At 36.2% G+C, this 22,915-nt stretch overlaps 1 protein-coding gene across 1 annotated transcript in view; it reads right to left on the bottom strand.

Annotated features, from left to right (window-relative positions):
* CD2AP (CD2 associated protein) overlaps nucleotides 1–22,915 on the bottom strand; it is a 140,353-nt gene that overhangs the window by 41,482 nt on the left and 75,956 nt on the right. The window contains exons 6-9 of the mRNA XM_058734192.1: nucleotides 9,627–9,814; nucleotides 7,230–7,308; nucleotides 6,739–6,833; nucleotides 4,507–4,611 (exon numbers count right to left, since the gene is read on the bottom strand). Of these exons, the coding sequence (XP_058590175.1) occupies nucleotides 4,507–4,611; nucleotides 6,739–6,833; nucleotides 7,230–7,308; nucleotides 9,627–9,814 (467 nt within the window). The remainder of the gene's footprint in view (nucleotides 1–4,506; nucleotides 4,612–6,738; nucleotides 6,834–7,229; nucleotides 7,309–9,626; nucleotides 9,815–22,915) is intronic.

The raw sequence follows: 22,915 nt of genomic DNA, 5'->3' as shown, positions 1-22,915 counted from the left end.
AGCATTTATTCATTTTTAAGACTTGATGACATCAAAAACTTGAGACATGTCAATCAGGTTTTTCCAAATTAAAATTAACTGATAGTGCTGTATGAACACCAAATAAGCCCTCCCAAATAATGTGTTCCTTGGGTATAAAAATAAAGCACCCAGAAGGCTGAATACTGAATGAAATCGAGCAAAAGAAGGGCCTCAGACAGCATTAACCCATAGAGTAACCTCTAGTGATTCACTTAACTACATAAAGACTGCAAAGTTTAGAAATTTCAACATTGGCTTAAATAAAATCCAGCAGACCATCTTGCTCTCAGTGTCTGCTCTCCAACTCCATTAGAAAAGGAGCAAGGAGGAGGCAGTCCAAGATGATGGAATAGGAAGACTCTGAACTGACCTTCTCTCGTAGACACAATAAAACTACACCTACATACAGAGCAATTCTTCCTTAAAAATTGAGGGTGGACTGAACAGCTTCTGCACAACAAACAACAGAGGGACCACACAGAGAACAGTAGGAGACAAGGTAACAACACAAACCACACCCCAGATGTAAGGACTTGCAGTAGGGGGTATCATTGAGGGTCCCAAGCAGACACACCTGCCCTGGGGCACAGAAACAAAACAGCAATTTAAAGGGCAACTAGACTATAAGTGAAGAAAATCCATTTACTAACCATAGAGCTTCTGCCAAATGGTGGAAGGAACTGCTAGAACTCTCTCCAGGGTCGGAGATGCCTCAAATTGCCACTATTTCTTTCCCAACGCTCTACTTTGACAGTGCCAATGAAAGCAGAGTCCAGGTACTCTTGCTGGCCTATTAAATCTGCTCCAGCAAGTCCCAGGCCCCTAACCCAGATCAGCTTTCCCACCAAGACAGTCTATTGCCTTTGCCAGCCCCAGCTCTAGCCATCCCAACAAGGTGGCCCTGGAAGCTCCAGCATACCCCAGGCCTGCACACAACAGCTCAAGCCCTCCTGCCCGTGTGGCCCTGGCACAGAGTACATTGGAATGCCTGGTCCCATGTCCACACCAGCTCAAGTCATACACCAACGAGCCCGCGCCAGCTCTAGCCGCAGCCATCCTGCCCATTGTAGCAAGCCCCAGGGCAACCCTAGCTCAGGCCTACTCCAGCTCCAGCTGGCCAACCAAATCCTGTTGGCATACACAGTAAACAAAGGGGACACTGCTACATAAGGCCACTCCTTGAAGACCAAGAGTTAGCTGTTCTGCCAAATTTACAGACACAAATGCAGAAAGACAAACAACATAAGGAAACAGAAGAATGTTCAAAACAAGAGAACAACATAAAACCTCAGGAAAAAAAACCCTAATAGAGGTAATTAATTTACTTGATAAGCAATTCAAAGTAATGGTCATAAAGATGCTTGCTCAACTTAGAAGAATGAAGAAATACAGTAAGAACCTTAACAAAGCGCTGGAAAATATAAGAAGGTACCAAAAAGCAGTCAGAGCTGAAAATTTCAATAACTGAACTAAGAAATACACTAGAGGACATCAAGAGATTAGAGGATACAGAAGAATGGATCATCTGAATGGAAGATACAATAGTGGAAATCACCCAATCAGAACAGCAAAAGAAGAAAGAATTTTTAAAAAATGAGAATAGTTTAAGAGACTTCAGAAATGACAATAATTGTACTAACATTCACATTGTAGAGGTTTCAGAAGGATAAAAATAAGAGACAGAAAATCTATTTGAAGAAATAATGGCTACAAACATCCTTAACCTTGTAAAGGAAAGACATCCATGTCCAGGAAGTACAGAGAGTTCCAAACAAGATGAAACCAAAGAGAGCCACACAAAGATATATTATAATTAAAATGGCAAAAGTTAGGGGCGCCTGTGTGGCTCAGTCAGTTAAGCGTCCAACTTCAGTTCAGGCCATGAACTGACAGTACCGAGACTGGAGCCTTCTTCAGTTTCTGCCTCCCTCTCTCTCCCTCCCTTTCTCTCTCTCTCTCTCTCTCAAACAGTAAAAAAAAAAAAAAAAAATTAATAACAAATAAATTCCAAAGACTGAAATCATAACAAGTATCTTTGCCAACCCCAACAGTATGAAATTAGAAATTAACTGCAAGAAGAAACCTGGAAAAAGCACAAACATACGGAGACTAAACAATGCTACTGAACAATCAATGGGTCAACAAAGAAATCAAAGAGAAAATAAAAAACTATGTTGAAACAAATGAAAAATAGAAACACAACTTTCAAACCTATAGAACACATCAAAAGCAGTTCTAACAGACAAGTTTATAGCAATCTCAAGAAATACGAAAATTCCCAAATAAACAGTATTAATTTACATGTAAAGAAACTAGAAAAAGAACAAAACCCCAAGTTAGGAGAACAAAGACCAAAGCAGAAATAAAATGAAACGGAGATTGAAAAACAGACAAGATCAATGAAATTAAAAGCAGATTACTGAAAAGATAAACAAAATCAATAAACCTCTAGTCAAAATCATGAAGAAAAAAAGACAGGGCCCAAATAAATAAATTAAACACGAGAAACTATAACTGACACGATAAAAATATAAAGGATCCTAAGAAATTAGTACAATTACATGCCAACAAATTGGCAAACACAGAAGAAATGGATAATCATGATAACCACATAAAAAGTAGGATTCTAGAAATGTATCCATTTCTTCTGGGTTCTAAGACTTGATTACAAAAAAATAATAAATAGACCAATTACAAATAATAAAATTCAATCAGTAATTTTAAAACTCCCAGAAACAAAGGTCCAGGACCAGAGAGCTTCACAGATGAATTCTACCAACATTTAAAGAGTTAGTAACTATCCTTCTCAAATTATTCCAAAAAATCGAAGAAGCAATGCTTCCAAACTCATTTTACAAGGCCAGCATTACCCTGATATCAAAACCAGTCAGATATTACACACACAAAAAGAAAATTACAGGCAGTATCCCTGGTGAATATAGATGTAAAAATCGCCAACAAAATATTAGCAAAATGAATTGAACAATATGTCAAAAGGATCATATACCATATACCATGATGGGATTTATTTCAGGGATGCAAGAATGACTCAACATTTGCAAATCAATCAACATAACACACCATTTTAACAAAATAAAGGATAAAAATCATATGATCATCTTAACAGATGCAGAAAGACCGTTTAAAAAAATACAATATCCATTTATAAAAACTCTCAACAAAGTGGGTATAGAAGGAATGTACATCAAAATCATAAAGTCCATATATGACAAACCCACAGTTAACATCATACTCAATGGTGAAAAGCTAAAAGGCTTTCCTCTAGGATCAGGAATAAGACAAGGACTCCCCCATGCTTATTCAACATAGTACTAGAAACCTTGGCTACAGCAATTAGGCCAGAAAAAGAAAAGCATCAAATTGGAAAGGAAGAAGTAAAACTGTTCACTACTGGAAGATAATATATTATATATAGATGATGTATACATACACAATGGAATACTCCTCAGCCATTAAAAGAATGAAATCTTACCATTTATGACAACACAGATGGACCTACACAATAATATACTAAGTGAAATAAGTCAGACAGTAATGACAATATTGTATGATTTCACTTATATGTGGAATCTAAAAAACAAGACAAATGAATAAACAAAACAGAAATAGACTCCCATAGACATAGGAAACAAATCCTGGTTACCATAAAGGAGAAGGTAAAATAGAGAGCAGATAAAAGAAGATTAAGGGGAGTAAGAAGTACAAACTTCCAGTTACAAAATAACGAAGTCATGGGGCTGTAATGAACAACATAGAGAATATAGTCAATAATGTTATAATAACTTTGTATGGTGATAGATGATAACTAGACTTATCACAGGTGCCATTTTGTAGTATATAAAAATATCTAAACCTTATGATCTACAATACCTAAAACCAATAGGACACTGTATGTAATTATACTTCAGTCAATCAATCAATCCTCAATTAGATTCATTCTTCCATGGGGGAAAAAGGGATCAAGTTGCAGAAAAGCAAAAGATCACTGATGAATGACTCAGCCTCACTTTATTCACTGTAAGAAGTGAGACAGAGGTCTTAAGTCTTGTAAGAAAGCAAAGACTGCTTCTTACCCTCCCAAAAATGCACTACAGAGTAATATAGTAAGATTAACAGTTCCTTAAAATAAGATTTTTAACAAAAGTACAATTAAAGTACAAATTCTTCCAGGCAAGTGTTAATTTGTCTAACTAGTATGAGAGACTTTTTTCTTTAAATTATAATAAAGTAATGAAGTCTAAGGTTACTTTTCAATATAGTCAGTGGGGAAAGAAAACCTGAAATAAAGCACAGAACTGAAATATTTTTTTGTTTTACTACAGCTCAAATCAATTTTACCTGAATATATAAACTGGAAACCGCCTCATAAAGTTGTTCAGTAATAATGCAAACAAAACTGTTTGTAAAGAAATACTGGCCAAAGGTTCATTAAACAGTTATCATCATTGAAAAACAACAGCTTACTGGGAAGTCTTTATCCAGTTCATTTATCTGAATAGCAAAATTATCTGGAAATACTCCTTCTCTCCCATTAAGTTCACCCTTCCACCAGCCAGTTTCTCCAGTCTCCTATAATGCAAATGAAGAATCAAATAATTACATTAATTTCATATTATTTAAATATATATTTACTTATTAAACATTATATAAACTTATTTATATAAATACTATAAACTATACACAAGTATTATATTTAAAATTGAAATATAATAAATATAACATTCACAATGCAAAATATTATATAATATTAATAATAGGTGTTATCTTTAAATAAGAAAAAAGTTCACAACAAAATATAAAAATACTGAATTCCATTATTTTTACAAGAAAAAAAAAAAAGGGTTGGGGAGCCTGGGTGGGTCAGTTGGTTGAACGTCTGACTGTGGCTCAGGTCATGATATCACAGTCTGTGGGCTCGAGTCAGAGCCTGAAGCCTGCTTCAGATTCTATATCTCCTTCCCACCCCTCCCCAACTCCCACTCAAATTCTGTTTCTCTCTCTCAAAAATAAACATTAAAAAAAATTTTTTTTTAAAGAAAAAGAAAAAAAGAGTTAAACAGATCATAAGGTCCTCCCTAAAAAGCAAATATTACCCATACATTACTTCCAGCAGTAGTTATAAAATTGGGATTTTTTTTTTAACGAGTCAAAAATTTTAGGGGCACCTGGGTGGCTCAGTTGGTTAAGCGTCAACTTTGGCTCAGGTCATGATCTCACGGCTTGTGATTTTGAGTCTTGCGTCGGGCTCTGTGCTGACAGCTCAGAGCCTGGAGCCTCCTTCAGATTCTGTGTCTCCCTCTCTCTCTGTCCCTCCCCACTCACGCTCTATGTCTCTCTCTCTCAAAAATGAGTAAACTTTAAAAAGTAAATAAAAAACACATGAGTCAAATAATTTTAAAATTTGGTTTATGAGGATAAAAGGTTTTCAGCAAAGAGAAAGGACAAAGTGCGAGAAAACGGTGGACAGAGAATATGACTTTCTAACCTGTATCTTACTTAACATTCTTAACACTTTATCTACCAAAACACAATCATATTATTCATTTCTCTAGAAATTAACAAGTTATTCTACAATTCCTTCTAAATACCACCTGGCCATGAGAAATAAGGTGCAACCAGTCCAAAACTGTATGGATATTAAAAATTACATATACTAAACCATCCGATAACAAAGTCAATTCAAGACAAGGGAAAATTTTTCAGAAATTGTGCTATATGGTCATTAACAAAAACTGTATTTTATTTATAGTTTTCTTCTATTAAGGATAGTTACAGGGGCACCTGTGTGACTGAGTCAGTTGAGCATCTGACTTCAGCTCAGGTCATGATCATGTGGTTCGTGAGTTTGAGCCCCACATCAGGCTCACTGCTGTCAGTGCAGAGCCCCCTCTCTCTGCCACTCCCTCACTTGCACTCTCTCAAAAATAAAACAATAACAACAACAAAAAAAAATAGTTAAAGGATTCTGCCCAGACCCAAATACTCCTGGGTTTTCTTTTTCTTTTGCCATAATTCATTCTAAGTTATAAAACTACTTAACTCTTTGAAATAGCTGCATCATTTTCCAAACACAGTATGGTCTCATAAACGTTTACAATATTGATGGAATTCTGTTTCCCTATTCATTTTTTTTTAATTTTTAAAGTTTATTTTTGAGAGAGAGAGAGAGAGGGAGAGAGAGTGTGGGTGTGAGGGAAGAGCAGAGAGAGAGAGACAGGAAGAACATAATCCCAACCGTGCTCCCCTGTTGTCAGTGTAGAGCCAGATGCAGAGCTCTATCCGATCCCATGAACTGTGAGATCATGACCTGAGCTGAAATCAAGAGTCAGACACTTAAACGACTGAGCCATCCAGGGGCCCCATTCTTTTTCTTGTTATATTATAAACGATACAAAAAACATTAGATGCAAAAAAAATGTAATGGGGTAAACTAGGAAGTGAGAACAGAAACTTAGCGGAGCTGGGGCTAGAGAAAAAATATAACAGGATGGCAAAAGTAATCCCCAAAACATCAATTATTATACAAACAGACAATAAAAATCTACTCAAAAAAAACTTTCTGAGAATTTACTATGTGTCATGTTCTCAGGACACAGAAACAAGACAAAATCCCAGCTCCTCCAGAGCTTACATTGTAGGGGAAACAGAAGAATGAATAAATTAAATAATTCACCAAACACCTGACAAGTATCTTACCTTACTTATCAAGTGGATTATCTCTCCCTCTTTAAAAGAAAGCTCATCTTCATTAGTACCTTCATAGGCAAATAATGTTCTACAACATTCCTTAGCTAAAATAAAGAAAGTAAATAATGCAGATTAAATAAATTGGTTCTTTTAACAATACTTATTAAGCCTCCACTTTGTGTTAAAAAAAAAGTACACTAGAAGCTGTTAAAGATGAATTTAATAATGTCGGCCGACACTATCTACTGAATTAAGTAACAATTTCATTAATTCATACTTTCAAATAGTTCCTAGTGCTAATATGTTCTAGGCGCTGGTTCTAACTGTAGGGAGATACATCAGTGAACAAAGCACACTGAACTCTTTGACCCTGCAGTGCTTACCTCTAGTAGGATCTAATACTCTGATCAAGTAGTACAGTGTTGATACACAGTTTCAAAAAATCTAATACATTTGAGCATGCTTCTTTGCCAACATGAAAATTTTATTCAAAAATTTACCTTTAATTTTACTTTCCGTGTCTGTTTTTGATATCTCCACACTCTGAGTTTTGGATCCTACTGACTGTATAATTAAGGGCTAGAAAAGAAAAGGACGGTATCAACTATTTTAAGTGAGAATTAAGATAATAGTATTAAACAAAATTTTCATTTGCAGTAAGCCAGCCTTCCCTAGTGGTACTTATAGCCAGGTTAGTAATGTGACTGAAAAGACAGAGATAACAAAACTACTGAAATGATAGCTCAGAACTTCAAATTTTTAAAACTTCCTAAGAATAATACACATTCTGATACCCATAATATAGTAGTGTCACTTAATTTTAAACCTCCAAAATAAATAAAAATAATAGCACCTGAAAATGTACTGAGTAGGAACTCCTTAGCTAAACACTTTACATACCTTATAACTTAATCCTCTGAATAATCTGTATAAAGTAAGCATTATTATTCGTTCCTCTTACAGACTAGGAAGCAGTTAAGACACCTGCCCACCGTAACAGTAATTTAGTAGTGGAGCCTGGATTTGAACCTAGGAAGTCTGACTCTAGAAAGTGGGCTTTTCAACCATAGCACTAAACTTCCCTAGGATGAGATAGAGGAAAAAAAAAAAAAAGGTCTTTATACTTCATTGCTGCTATCTGAATGAAAACACCTAGGTAATGTTACAACCCTTACAACTATAGTCAGTAGAAAATTTTACATTGTAATTGACTAAAGTAAGTCCTTCATACTAGTGTTTTCCTTGACTTCTCTCCCCAGAAAGAACATTACTTTTGACCTTAGCTTTCATTTAGTTAAAAATCTAAATATACTACTAACTTACCTATCACTGTGTGTTCTGTTTATCTTTTAAGATACTCACTTTAATTTTTCACAAGTCTAACCATCATTTCTTCTAATCTGACATCAATCACCTACAAATATAGCAAATGTGCTCTCTATCAATTCCTGGATCAGTGTTCAAAAGCAAGGCTTTCAAGGCTCTCAAATAGGGTGATATTTGAGATGACTCTCACTAACAGTTACTCTTGAGTAGTGAACATTGTAAGTGGCAACTGAAAGAGTACTAGTGTAATCATTAACTAAATAAAGTTATTCGTTATGAATCATAAGCTTTAAAGTTAGAAAGGAGCCCCAGATTATCTAATGTCCTTCATAATGCAAACAGTGCTTCTCCAGCATCCCTGGCTATTATATGGCTGGCTATACAGCACCATTCCAAAAACCACAAGAATTCCAATCTTTACCTTGAATCAAGGTACTGAAACCAAGAACCAATTAGGCCCCATAATCTTACTGCCAGACAGTCTCAGAGCTAGGAGAGGGTAGGGTAGAAAGTACAAGTTCTCTTTCCTGAACCCAAATCATTATTACATGAAAATGTATGTAGCAAACTGGGAAAGAAAAAATATGTGGAAACTAACCATTTTAGAAGAAAACTTGAGAATATATTTTGTCAACCAAATCAGTCTAATTAGTGAAATATAGCTGAACTAGGTAAGTAAATACTGAAATACTTTCAACTCTTAAAACTTAAATACAGACATACAACTGAGAACTAAAATGAAACAATGCCCTAAAAGTCAACAGGAAAACCTCCTAACTGAAGTACTCAATCTGTACCTCTAAGGTGTGAACCTCAAAAAACAGCCTTGAAATTCATGTTCTAAAAATTGTAGTAGCTCTTTTCCCCCAAAACAAAATGCTATTAGTTTATTTCAAAATCTGTTACTAAAGGGGTGCCTGCATGGCTTGGTTAGAGGATCATACAGCTCTTGATGTCGGGGTTGTGAATTAAAACCCAACACCTGGTCGGAGATTACTCAAATAAATAAAACTTAAAAAAAAAATCTTTGAAACCGATTATTAGATGTTGTAATTTATGGTGCATTCATTTTGATTTATTTCATAATGCCATCAAAATGCTAATGAAAAACAAAGTTCTCCATACATTTAGAGGAGAAGCAAATTTCACCACTGCCAACAATTCAGAGGAGAGTTAAGTAGTACCTAATTAACTTAATACCTCATTGTGAATCCATTTTAAAATGCCCATTTTAGGCCTATTTCAAATTTAAAGAAAAAGTATGTAATTTTAGCTTTAAAAGGCAAAAAACAAAACAAAACAAAACAAAACTCCTGCCCTTTCCATTTTTACCTATGGTAACTAAAAACTTAGAAAAGTTGGTATTAATACCAATAAACACTCTCATTTTATAAGAATCAAACATAAACATTAATCAGTGTAATGGTGAAAACAGTTTCTCAGTCGTCTCAATCATAACCAATTATTAGCAATCTCAAAAAAGGGTGTGTAACAGAGTTGCAAAATGACTTACACCTTAAAAAGTGCTTCATGAGAGTTAAGTAGAGTTAATCTAAGTTCACCATTATTACCTTTTCTGTTTTCTTTTCTTCTACTTCACTGCCAGATGTTCTCGTCCTCAGTTTCACAGAGCCTTCTTTAAAAATGTCTCCAAACCCAATTCCTCGAATTTTCTTTGGCTGTGTGACTGATCCCAGTGCAGCCTCATTCCCACTGCCCAGAGACGCTGAGGGTGAGGTAGGCCCAGCGAAAACGTTTTCTGAAAGAATAATGTGCTTTTGAAGAATGCAGAATTACAAAGATCGTGATATTCCCCTCCCATATTGTTTACATCCTATGCCTAATTAAAATGATAAAATAAAAAAAGTTAAATGACAGAGTACTAAAATATCCAAAAAAGTAAGATTCGCTTATACTGCATTTTTTGGATACTGTTTAAGATTAAGGTATCAATTTTAGGTATATTCCATTAGTAAAATGCTAATTAAGAAATGTAGAGGGCGCCTGGGTGGCTCCATTGGTTGAGCATCTGACTTCAGCTCAGGCCTTGAGCTCACGGTTCAGCTGGTGAGTTCAAGCCCTGCACAGGTTCGCTGCTGTCAGGCTGTCAGTGTAAAGCCTGGTTCTGGTTCAGACCCTCTGTCTCCCTCTCTGCCCCTCCCCCACTTGCACTATCCTAAAAATAGACAAATATTTTTTTTTTTTTTTTAAATTTTTTTTCAACGTTTTTTATTTATTTTTGGGACAGAGAGAGACAGAGCATGAACGGGGGAGGGGCAGAGAGAGAGGGAGACACAGAATCGGAAACAGGCTCCAGGCTCCGAGCCATCAGCCCAGAGCCTGACGCGGGGCTCGAACTCACGGACCGCGAGATCGTGACCTGGCTGAAGTCGGACGCTTAACCGACTGCGCCACCCAGGCGCCCCCAGACAAATATTTTTTTAAAAAACATTAAATGCTTGAGATAGGATTCAGTATTTTGTGTGAAGATTTTTGATAACGAATTCAAATTTCTTCATATGCTACTCAGACTTTGTATTACTTCCATTTGTTGAGAAGTTGTACTATTCAAGGAATTTGTACATCTAAGTTATCAAATTCATGAGTATATTTTTTCATTATCCCTTTAATGTCTGATCTGTGGTGACATTCACATCTGGTTATTAATCAGACAGTAATATTTTCTTTTTTCTTCAATCAGTCATTAGACCTTTATCAATTTTGTATCTTTTCAAAAAACTCAACTGTTGAACTTGATCTTCTTGAATGTTGTTGGCTTGTTTTTTATTTCATAGTTTCTTGCTCTCATTTCCTGCTCCAAATTATTTCAGGTTTACTTTGCTCTTCTTTTATTGATTTCAGATAAAAACTTAGATCACGGACATTAGTTTTTTCTTTTCTAGTATTACCATTGAAAGCAGTAAATTTCTCCATAGGTGCTGTTTTACCTGCGTTCCACAAATTTTGATTGTTTCCATTTTTTTCACTTGAAAAACCAGTTTTTTCCCTCACAATTTCTTCTTTGACCCACAGGTTACTTACAAATATTGTTTAGTTTCCAAGTAACTGAGGATTTCCCAAATATCTATTGCTAAAATAATTCCATTGTATTCACAAAACCTACTTCATAGGACTTGAAATCTATTAAGTTTTCTGAGACTTCTTTGATGCCCAAACATTAAGGGTGTATCTGGTAATATTCCATGTACTCTTCAAAGGAATGTGTATTCTCTTACCAGATTAACTATCCATAAACGTCAGTTAGATCCACTTATTTGATTATTCGAGTCTTCTACATCATCACTAATTTCTATCAATTAATGAGAGAAGCGTGTTCAAATCTATGTGTGGATTTGCCTGTTTCAGTTCTGGCAGTCTCTGTCTCACGTACTTTGAAGTTCTGGTATTAGATTACACATATAGGGGTGCCTGGGTGGCTTAGTCAGTTAAGCATCTGACTCTTGATTTCGGCTCAGGTCACGATTTCACGGTTGTGAGATCGAGTCCCACATCAGGCTCTGCACTGAGTATGGAGCCTGCTTGGGATTCTCTCTCCCCCCACCTTTCCCTTCCCCTCCCCTGCTCTCTCTCAAAATAAATAAACCTTTTTTTTTTTTTTAAATAATGCAGTTTTAGAATTGTTACATAATTTTTATGAATTGACTCTATCATTATGAAATGTTCCTTTTTATCCCTGGTAATATATTTTTTTCCTGAAATACACTTTGACATTAATGTAACCATTCTAGATTTCTTACGCTTTGCACTGAATTCCCTTTTTCTTCTTTCTTTTAACCAGTACCTAAATATTTCAAGTGAGCTTCTGGTAGGAAGCATATTAAGCATATTACCCAGTCAACTGCCTTTTCAATTAGAGTTTTTAGAGAACTTAATTTTCATGTAATCACTGATGTGGTTTAAATCCATTATCTTGCTATTTGTTTTCGATTTACCCAGTTGATCTTTGTTCCTTTCTCTCTCTTTTTGTTTTGGGGTTTTTGTTTTTGTTTTTTGCTTTAACAATAGACTTTTATTTTTTTCATTTTGGGAGTTTAGAAGCCAGATCAGTACTGGCATGTTGGGTTCTGGTGAGATCTCTCTTCCTGACTTACAGATGGCTGCCTTCTCACTGTGCCCTCATATGGCCTTTCCTCAGTATGTGCACATAGAGACAGTGGGCTCTGTTGTCTCCTTTGTTATTAAGATATAACTGACATATAACACTATATTAGTTTTAGGTGTACAAATAATGATTCTATACATGTATGGGTGTGTGTGTGTGTGTGTGTGTGTGTGTGTGTGTATAGTGAAACGATCACCAGTCTTAATTAACATCCATCACCATACAGTTATAAATTTTTTTCTTATAACGAAAATTTTCAACATCTTCTCTCCTATGAATTTTCAAATATACAATTTTATTAACTATATTTACCATACTCTGCATTACATCTCCAGAACTTATTTTTATATATAATAAATTTATAAATTTATATATATGTTTATATATAATTGGAAGTTTGTGCCTTTTGACCACCTTCACCCATTCTGCCCATCCTATACCCCTTGCTTCTGGCAACCACCAATGTTTTCTGTATCTCTCAGTTTAGTGTGTTTTTAGATTCTATATCTAAGTGAGATCATACAGTATGTGTCTTCATCTGTCTGACTTACTCCATTTGTAAGTCATCCATGACTTATTTCGCTTATAAGTTTTATCCATGTTGATGCAAACGGTAAGATTTCTTTATATTCTGTGGCTGAATAATATTCCATTGTGTATATATAACATTTTCTTTTTTTAATTTAATGTTGTAGTTTTTTTTTTTTTCTTGATAGAGAGCACACACGAGAGTGTGTGCACAAGAGTGCATAAGCAGGAGAGGAGTAGAGAAAGGAGGAGAGAGAGACTTCCAAGATCAGCGCAGGGCTTGATCTCACAAACTGCAAGATCATGGCCAGAGTTGAAAACCGAGAGTCAGATGCTCAACTGACTGAGCCACCCAGGTGCCCCATAATACATTTTCTTTATCCATTATGTAAATAATGCTGTGATGAACACAAGGATGCAGACATCTTTTCAAGTTAGTGTATTAATCTTCTTTAGGTAAATGACCATAAGTGGGATTGCTGGATCACATGGTAGTTTTAAGTTTTTGAGGAACCTTCATACTGTCATAGTGGCTGTGCCAATTTACATTCCCACCAACAGTGCAGGTCGCTTCCCTTTTGTCCACATCGTCACAAACACTTCTGGTCTTTTTGATAACAGCCATCTGAACAGGTGTGAGGTGATATTTCATTGTGGTTTCGGTTTGTATTCCTCTGAATATTAGTGATGTTGAGCATCTTTTCATGTATATATTGGGCATCTGTACATCATCTTTGAAAAAATACCTATTCAGATCCTCTGCCCATTTTTAATGGTTTTTAGTTGGATAAGCTCTCTCTCTCTCTCTCTCTCTACATGTATATATATGTGTGTGTGTGTGTGTGTGTGTGTGTGTGTGTGTGTATATATATATATGGAGATTAATGTCTTCTAAGATAAATGATTTGTAAATATTTTCTCCCATTCCATAAGCTGCCTTTTCATTCCGTTGATGGGTTCCTTTGCTGTGGAGAAGATTTTTAGACGGATGTAGTCCCATTTGCTCATTTTTGCTTTTGTTGCCTTTGCTTTTGGAGTCAAGTCCAAAAACTCATCTCCAAGACTGATGTCAAAGAGCTTACCACCTAGGTTTTCTTCTAGGAGGTTTATGGTTTCAGGTATTTGTTGAAGTCCTTAATCCATTTTGAGCCGGTTTTCGTGTCTTTTTTTTTTTTTTTAAGTAATCTTTACCACTTCATTTTATTATTTATTAGCTATTCCTCATTGTTTTACTTTCTTCAGGGTTGCTCTAGCTTTATAATATGCCATCTTTAACCCAACAAAATCTACATTCAAATAACACTATACCACTTCACATACAATGGGCACATTTCCATTTCATCTCTTCTGTGTTTAGAACTACTATTGTCATACATACATACCTATATTTTACTTCTACATTATGTTTCCCATGATATATTATTTTGTTTTAAATAGTCAATTATCTTTTAAAGAAATTTAAAAATGGGAAACTTTTATGCTTATCCACAAATTTACCTCTATTTTTGTCACTCTTCATTCCGCTTATATAGATACAAGTTCCCATCTAGTACCATTTTGCTTTTTTCCTGGACAATTTGCTTTAATTCTTCTTTAGGATGCATTCTGCTGGTAATGAATTCTCTATTATTCTTTGGCTGAAAACTTTTTTTATTTTTTTAAAACAGGTTCCACGCTTGCCCAGTGCACAGCCCAACACAGGGCTTGAACTCAGGACCCTGAGATCAAGACCTGAGCTGAGAGTAAGAGTAAGACATATAACCGACTGAGCCACCCCAGGTGTCCCAGGCTGAAAACTTTTTTGCCTCACCTTTATTCTGAAGAGTATTTTCACAAAAATAGGATTCTAGGTTGACCACTTTTATTCTTCCAACACTTCAAAGATCTCATTCCATTACCTTCCACCATACTTAGTTTCTGATGATTATCTGTGGATTTTTATCTTTTTTATTTTTAAGTTTATTTATTTTTAGAGAGAGAAAGAGAGAGCGGACTTGTGTGTGAGACAGGGAGAGAGAGAATCCTAGGCAGGCTCCTTGCTGTCAGTGCAGAACCCAACACAGGGCTCTATCTCATGAACCATGAGATCATAACCTGAGCGGAAATCAAAAGTTGGATGCTCAATCGACTGAGCCACCTTTCTGTGGATTTTTATCTTAATTCTTCTCTACTTGAAGTGCCTTTTTCCTCTAATTCCTGAAATTTTCCACTTCACTGTTTATTTTTAGCACTTAATTATGATATGCTTTTACCAGCCCTGGATTGTATGTTTACCCTTTTTGAATTTGTGGATTTATAGTTTGCATCAAATTGGACATATTTTAATATCTTTCTTCAAATATTTTTCCTGACCACCTTCTCTCTCCTCTTTTTCTGTAACTCTAGCTATGTATGTTAGACTCTTTAAAATTATCCCAAGTTTTTTGCAATCTTTATGCTCTTTGTGCTTCACTTGGGATGCAGTCTACTACTACATTCTCAAGTTCGATCATTTTTTTCTTCGTGCTCTACTGGCAAAATTCCACAAGAAGGAATTCATTTCAGGCATTGTGTATTTTGTCTCTAGTAGTCAGTTCCATTTGGTTCTTTTTTTATATCTTCTATTTCCCTCCTCATTAAGCTCGCACTTTCGATTACCTCCTTGAGCATGCTGAGCATTTTTTTATAGTTATTTTAACATTCTTGTTGCCAACTCCATCATTTGTGGTCCACTTTCTATCAATCAATTTTTCCTCCAAATTGTCACATTTTGCTACTTCTTAGATATATAGCTGGTATTTCATTTTATTCAATGTCAGTGAGTGCTAGATCTTGTTCTAATCCTTTAAAAACCACTGGTTCTCAACCTGGGGTGCTTCTGTAACCCAAGAGATACGTAGCAATGTCTGGAGACAATTTTAGTTATTATAGCTGAAGAGTGCAACTAATATTCAGCAGGTACAGATCAGAGATGTTTATAAACTTCTACAATGCACTGAATAGACCCCAAAAGCAGAGCTATCCTGCCCAAACGTCATTAGGGACAAAGTTAAGAAACCCTATATTAAAGAAAACTGATCTTTTTCCAGCAAACAGGTAAGTATCTGCATACCAGTGTGAAGCTTTTTCAGGGTAGACCTAGAATAGCTGCTATTTGAAAACCCATCTACTCTCACTTCACCCTTCCACTGAGTTACCCATGTATTCAATGAAGTCTCTCAAAACCAAATGGAGAGAATTCAAAAATTTTTGACCTTGTTTAAGTTCTGGGAATTATTCATGTTAATCCCCAGTAATCACTACTCTTCACAAACTGTTCACGTCTAACCTCACAAGGCCACACCCCATACAATGAGAGATTGGTATTCAGCCAAATACTCAAGGTAACTCTGTAATCACATTGCTAGAGCACTTTCACTTTCACTTTATCTCTCCCTCTCTCCAGGTAATCAGTTCCACAATTCTAATACCTTGGCTTGGTTGAACTCTAATCTCTAACTCCTCAACAAAACTGACAACCTTCTGTTGAATTTCACTCTTCCTGCACTACAGTCCAAATATTACCTCCTGGTAGAAATTCAGGACAATGATAGGGTTTTCCTTATTTGCCCTTTTCTCAAGTATCTCATTCTTGTGCTGCCTATTCTCTGAAAATACTTGGGGTTTTTTTTTTTTTGTTGTTGTTGTTGTTGTTTTTGTTTTATTTTGTTTTGAGAGAGAGAGAAAGAGAGAGAGAGAGAGAGAGAAAGCACACATGTGAAAAGGGGAGAGTGGCAGAGGGACAGGAGGTGGAGGGGGAGAGAGACAGAGAGGGGGGAGAGAGACAGAGATGGGGGAGAGAGAGGGGGAGGGAGAGAGCAGGGAAGGAGAATCTTAAGCAGGTTCCATGCTCAGGGCTAAGCCCAATGCGGGGCTCAATCTCATGACCTTGGAATCATGACCTAAGCCGAAATCAAGAGTTGGATGCTCAAGCAACTGAGCCATCCAGGCACCCCTGAAAGTACTTGTTTTCAATAACTTGTTCAATTTCCCAGTTTTTAAGGTGGGAAAGTAATTCCACACTGTCTTACTCCCTCAATGCTAGAACTGTGGTCTAAATATTGTAATATACAGTTTGAATAATCAGCCTATCAGACAAAACAATATTCAGACAGAATAGTATGAGGTACCTACTGAGAGGCCTTTTAAAGTGAAACAATCTATGGTATTAATAAACCATACTCTGATAAATGCAACTTCATCAAATGATTTTAAGGTGCAATTTCCAGTTTTTAGAATTATGACCAAAAATGAAAATTTTCTTTTAGATTTAGTGACTGTAAACTTTACTGGAGTCCTTAAAGCATATCATTAAAATAAATGCCTAGATATTAAAAGTATCTAGTACTAACAGATAGGCTGATTGCTTTCACCTCATTGAAAATTGTCAAAACTACTATATTATTAAATCAATGGTTGGAAGGCAGTATAGTATAGTGATAAAGCACATGAACTTTAAAGTCAAACTTTTTTTTTTTAATGTTTATTTATTTTTGAGAGACACAGACAGAGCATGAACAGGGGAGGGTCAGAGAGAGGGAGACACAGAATCTGAAGCAGGCTCCAGGCTCAGAGCTGTCAGCACAGAGCGCAACGCGGGGCTCGAATTCACGACCATGAGATCATGACCTGAGCCGAAGTCAGATGTTTAACCTAATGAGTCACCCAGAAGCCCCACAGAGTCAAACCTGCCTAATTCATATCACCTCCTCTACTATATGTGCCCAGTGTCTTCACCTGTAAAACAAGACTCTTCATAAGACTGCTATGAGGATTAAACTGATTCCTATGAAGTGCTCGACAGTGTCTGGCTCAGTGGCTCTTATTTTTAATCAGTTTAAAGATGTATTACTGAGCACCATTCAAGTTAAGAGACAGCATGACAACACAGAACAAAAAACAAAAGGGAAAACATCTTAAACACAACAAGGAAGAATGGGAGGAGAAGGGGAGAGGAGAAAGGAAGAAAGGTATATGGAGAAGGGGGTTGGGTGTGAACAGGAGGTTTTATAATCAGAGAAAACAGAAATCTTACCAAATGCCTATATACTTCATCTGTCAGACTGTCCTTGAATTGCTAAGCTTGTAGAAAAATTGTATCTACATTTTATGTGTGCCACTGTCAGAAAACGTAACAGCAAGTAAGTCTTTCTATTAAGCCTAAAACTCTCTCTTCCTTTTGTATTAAATCTCTATAGCAAAAGCCACTTAATGGCTTATACCTCCAAATAAAGTGACTTAAAATAACCAAAAGTCCTAAAATATAATTGTTGGGGGAAAAAAAAGGAATCTTTATGTGAGCTGTACTGAGTGTTAAAGAAAACGTAAAACAAAGTAGAAACTTGATGAAAATACAAAGCGTTTGATAGAAGCAATCCAAGTTCACTTTTTTTTTTTAGAGAGAGAGAGCATGTGAACAGGGAAGAGGGACAGAGGGACAGAGGGAGAATCTTAGGCAGCCACCACACCCAGCATGGAGCCTGACATGGGGCTCAATCCCACAACCCTGGGATCATGACCTACAGAGAAATCAAGAGTTAGACGCTAAACCGACAGAGTCACCAGGGTCCCCCAGCTCACTATTACACATTAAATGGGGAACTAATGTTCCTCACTAATTCCGGCTCACTATTACACATTAAATGGGGAACTAATGTAGAGTATCTTAAAGTAAAACACGTAAACCAAGTAGGACTTAGAATCTAAAGTTGCTAGCATAAATTCCCCCTCTTTTTACTCCAAAGAATATCTTTCAGCATTATTCAAAGATTTTAAAAATAATCCTACATTCCCTAAGAAAATGTTTTGTGTGTTTTAAATAGTTAAAATCTGTATTCCTTAGTTCCTAAAGAGAATCTTCAGAAACAGCATCTGGCTATACAAAGACTCACAATGTATTACCAGTAAAAGTATCAAAGCCCCACAACAATTTTCCTTACAAAGCTGTTCACTGGGAGTTGTTCAAGGTGAATGCCAATGTGGGAATACAAACACCAAAGCAAGTGTGCACCACCTTAAACCCTGCAGGCCAAGCTGCAGACCACCAAATTTCCCTCTACCACCTTTGGCACTTCCAGCATATACCACCATTCCACAAGCATCCGGTGCACTAGCAACAAGCACTATCTTCTTTTCCAGAGCCCAAATAATCAAATGAAACCTCTGCTGACTCCTTCTAAGAGAATGAACCCTCCCTACCCATAAGAAATCAGAACTTCTAAAGAACAACCCATCAGGGTTTCTTAACCATTTCATGTCATGCATGCATCTAGTAGCCCAGTCAAACCCAGAGCAATGTGTGGCTCAAAACATTGAACTGGGAGGACCCTTTTAGTTTCCTCAAAATTCTGACCTCTCATTTTTAGCATCTCTCCTCTTTTATAGAAAAAAAAGAAAAAACAAAAAAACTCAGACATCTCTCCTTCAGTTTCCCGGCACTAACTCTGGTGTCTCTCCAATCAATTGAGACTAATCATGATACCTACGGTGAGAACCTCACTTCCTCTACCTTCTGGGCAAATCCTGTTCTGGTGATCAATCCCATTCTTCTGAATTTGCATCTTCAACTCCTCCCTCTCCACTTGTTCTTTGCCACTGAATATATGTTGTTCTCAACTGCTGCACTGCTTTATACTTACTCTCTCCACTGCTTCCCCACCCAATCATCTTTCTTTACTGCCCTTAGGCAGGTCATGAATGATCTCTTTGTCCCTAAATCCAAGATTACATTGTATTTATCTTATTTTACTTAACCTCACAAGCAGCATCAGACAATACTGCCTATGTCCTCCCTGAAAAACTCTCCCCTTGACTACTGCACACTCATGGGTTTCCTCCTGGCTCTCTCTCTCTCTCTCTCTCTGTGCCTTCTTGGTCTTCTTTTTAGTAATTCTATCTCAGCTAATACCATGAATGTTGCTATATAGGATTCGATCCAAGGCTCTTCTTCACTCTAGACAGTCTCTCTAGGTGATCTCATCTAACTCCAAAGCTTCTGCAAAGGCTGTACAACAGGAATGTTCCTTACATCTTTAAAACTGTAAGGAGACCAACATGAACAAAAGGGCAAGTTAAATAGGAGACAAAGAGAGGTAGGGGGAGGCATATGTAGATGCCCAGTCACAGGGCTTTGTAGCCAATTTAAAAAGACTCTGGCTTTACTTTAAGTAAAATACGTACCTACTAGAAGGTGAGCACATTAACATTCAGGAGGCAGGTAACAGCAAATAACAGCCTATTGCACTTGTACAGCAAAAAATAACTTATACCAGAGTAGGAGCAGTATTTAGCAGGTGACAAAATCAGTTAATGAATGTGAGTTTAAGAGTTAAAAATGAATCCAACTCTGGTTTAAATAAAAGAAAAATGGAGTTGCCATTAATTCAGATGAGGAAGACAGTATAGATCAAATTTAGGTGCAAGGAAAAGAAGAGATGATGACTTTGACCACCTTAAGTTTGAGATACCTATTAGACATCTAAAAGGAGATTTTTATAGGCTTAAGGCAGGGAGGAGACTCACACACAGTAGAAAATACCAGAAGCTATAGTCACTGGCTTTATAGAATAAGGGGGGATATTGAAATCAAGTCCTACTTAGCAAATTAAGTGGAATGTAAAAGATTACAAAGGACATCTAACAAAAATGGTTAAGTATATTTGACAAAATGAAAAAGGAGTCATTTCATTTTATAAAAATGGAAACATAACACTTCCACAGAGAAGCAAAGCTTTTCCTGAAATTGATTATCAGAAGACACTTATCTTGAGACTTTATAAAGAAATCACCAAGTAACAGAATAGATTATAAACTTACCACATTCCTATAAAAAAATGTAATAGTGACTTTCTTATATCTTTTATTCTACAGTTCTTCAATGAAAACTGAGGACATAAAAATAAACTGCCCATGACCTGCCTATACTGTCTTGAGTCAGGATTACCTTCTTAACATTAATAGCTGGAGTTCAACTGGCCAAACCAAGAAGACCATCCCGTATATTTTAGTTTATTAAAGAGAACAGCTTTACTAAATGTAAAGGGGTATAAGGAGAAACCACATAAACTAATCAAATGTGCTGGATATGGCTTTTCAATATTATAAGCAAAAAATAACATTTTGTAATGTAGAGTCAACTATAATTCTTATAACAGCTACTATAAACACAACATACATACCAAATAAGTAAAACAATAAAAAGACTGTAAAAATACCAATTACAGAGTACATTACATTTCGTTAGGACATAGGAATAGTGGATCAATTCTTCTAATCATAATGCATTAAGATGGAACTCTTAAATCAGAACTTAAAATTCTTTTATCACTAGAGGTTTCTCAAGTCCTTATAAAGCACACACTCCTTGGCATTCAAATCAATATGCAAAAACTTTCTGCCCTAAAAGTTAGAGTTTTTTAAAAAATGGAATTATAGTGTACTTCAACCACTGACTTCCCACCCCATAATCACAAAGCTCCACATTTAGAACGTGATGTTATTTTAAAGGGGTTAAGCAAGCAAGGAAGTACATTTTTAGCAGATAAAATTCTGCAAAGTTACTAAAATTCAAACAAGGCTGAATAGTGCAAGAAAGTACCCAAAGTACTTATAAAAAATTATAAATACAAAATATAAAATATAATAAAAATTTAAATTGTCCATCTTTTGCTGGTGGCCCTATATGGACTTAAACTTTTGTACATATTTTAAGGGCTGAGTTTCCATGGCATCATACACATCATTTCACCATAAGCTTTAATTTGTAACAAATTTTAATGTTAAAAATAAGTATCAGAAAATCCAGTTACCTATGAAACATAAGAAACAATAACACACGTAAGAAGTAATTCAGGGGATAGTGTTAAGTAATAACTGTACCACTAAATTTAAGCCAGATGCTTTCAGTATTTGTTTGTTCTCTAATGCTTTTTACATATCCTTAAAACATAAGTCCTGACTTTAGAATACCAAGTATTCTCAAATAAGTGTAACATAAAATATCTGTTTTCTATGACTCTTCTGTATCTTCCTATCTCAATGATTTTCTATCTTTCAATGTAATCAACATCTGCATTGAAACAGATTTCAGCGTCCCAACCCCACCGCACTCCAACTCCTAGCAATAAAAACTGCTCTGCTTAACACAACTTTATCAGGGCACTATTCAAATACAATTGACTCCACATTAAAAAAAATTTTTTTGAATGTTTATTTATTTTTGAGAGAGACAGAGAGAGCACACATGAGCGGGGGAGGGGCAGAGAGACAGGGAGACACAGAATCCAAAGCAGGCTCCAGGCTCTGAACTGTCAGCACACAGCCTGATGTGGGGCTCGAACTCACAAGCTGTGAGATCATGACCTGAGCCGAAGTCAGACGCTCAACCGCCTGAGCCCACCCAGGTGTCCCACGGACTCCACATTTTTTGAAATAGGCAAATTAAAGGAAAGAATGAGGTAAAGAAGTAAAAATAAAACAGTGTGGTAAGAAAAGTACTAACATCCATTATGCCCTAAAACTTGCCGGGTACTATGCCAAGTTTTCTCTATACACATAATCTGAAAAATGAGGACATGCTTAAATGAGGTACTGATTAAATAAAGGACACTAGACAGACATTGACCAAAAGGCAAGTTTTTAAAGGATTCAATTATTTGTTGCTTTAATTCATACAGTTTAGCGTACAGCCTTAGAAATTTAGAATCTTAAAAAGTTCGTTGCAAAGGAGAAAAAATACACCCAAAGAACACTTAGAAATGGGAGGCAACCTAAAAATGGAAATTTGCACCTTTCACAAGGCTACTGGCCATCACCATTTCGTACTAAATACCCATGAAGTTAGTGTTCTTTTCATTAATTTTTATTACGTGTACAAAGCTAAAAAGTACACTTCAACACCTTTAAAAGCCCGATGAGTCTTTGTTTTTAGTTTATTTACTTTTTGACAGAGACAGAGAGAGAGAGAGACACAGAGAGAGAGAGAGAGACAGACAGAGAGAGAGAGAGAGAGAGAGAGAGAGAGAGAGAGAGAGAGAATCCCAAGCAGGCTTCACACTGTCAATGCAGAGCCCAATGCGAAGCTTGAACCCACAAACGGTGAGATCATGACCTGAGCCGAAATCAAGAGTTGGACGCTTAACCGACTGAGCCACTCAGGCACCCCAAAAGGCAATGAGTATTAAATAAGGGATT

This window comes from Neofelis nebulosa, chromosome 6 (genome assembly GCF_028018385.1).
Source record: "Neofelis nebulosa isolate mNeoNeb1 chromosome 6, mNeoNeb1.pri, whole genome shotgun sequence".
Lineage (NCBI taxonomy): Eukaryota > Metazoa > Chordata > Mammalia > Carnivora > Felidae > Neofelis > Neofelis nebulosa.
The sequence above is the reverse complement of the archived record's forward strand: the minus strand, read 5'-3'. Positions and strand labels throughout refer to the sequence as shown.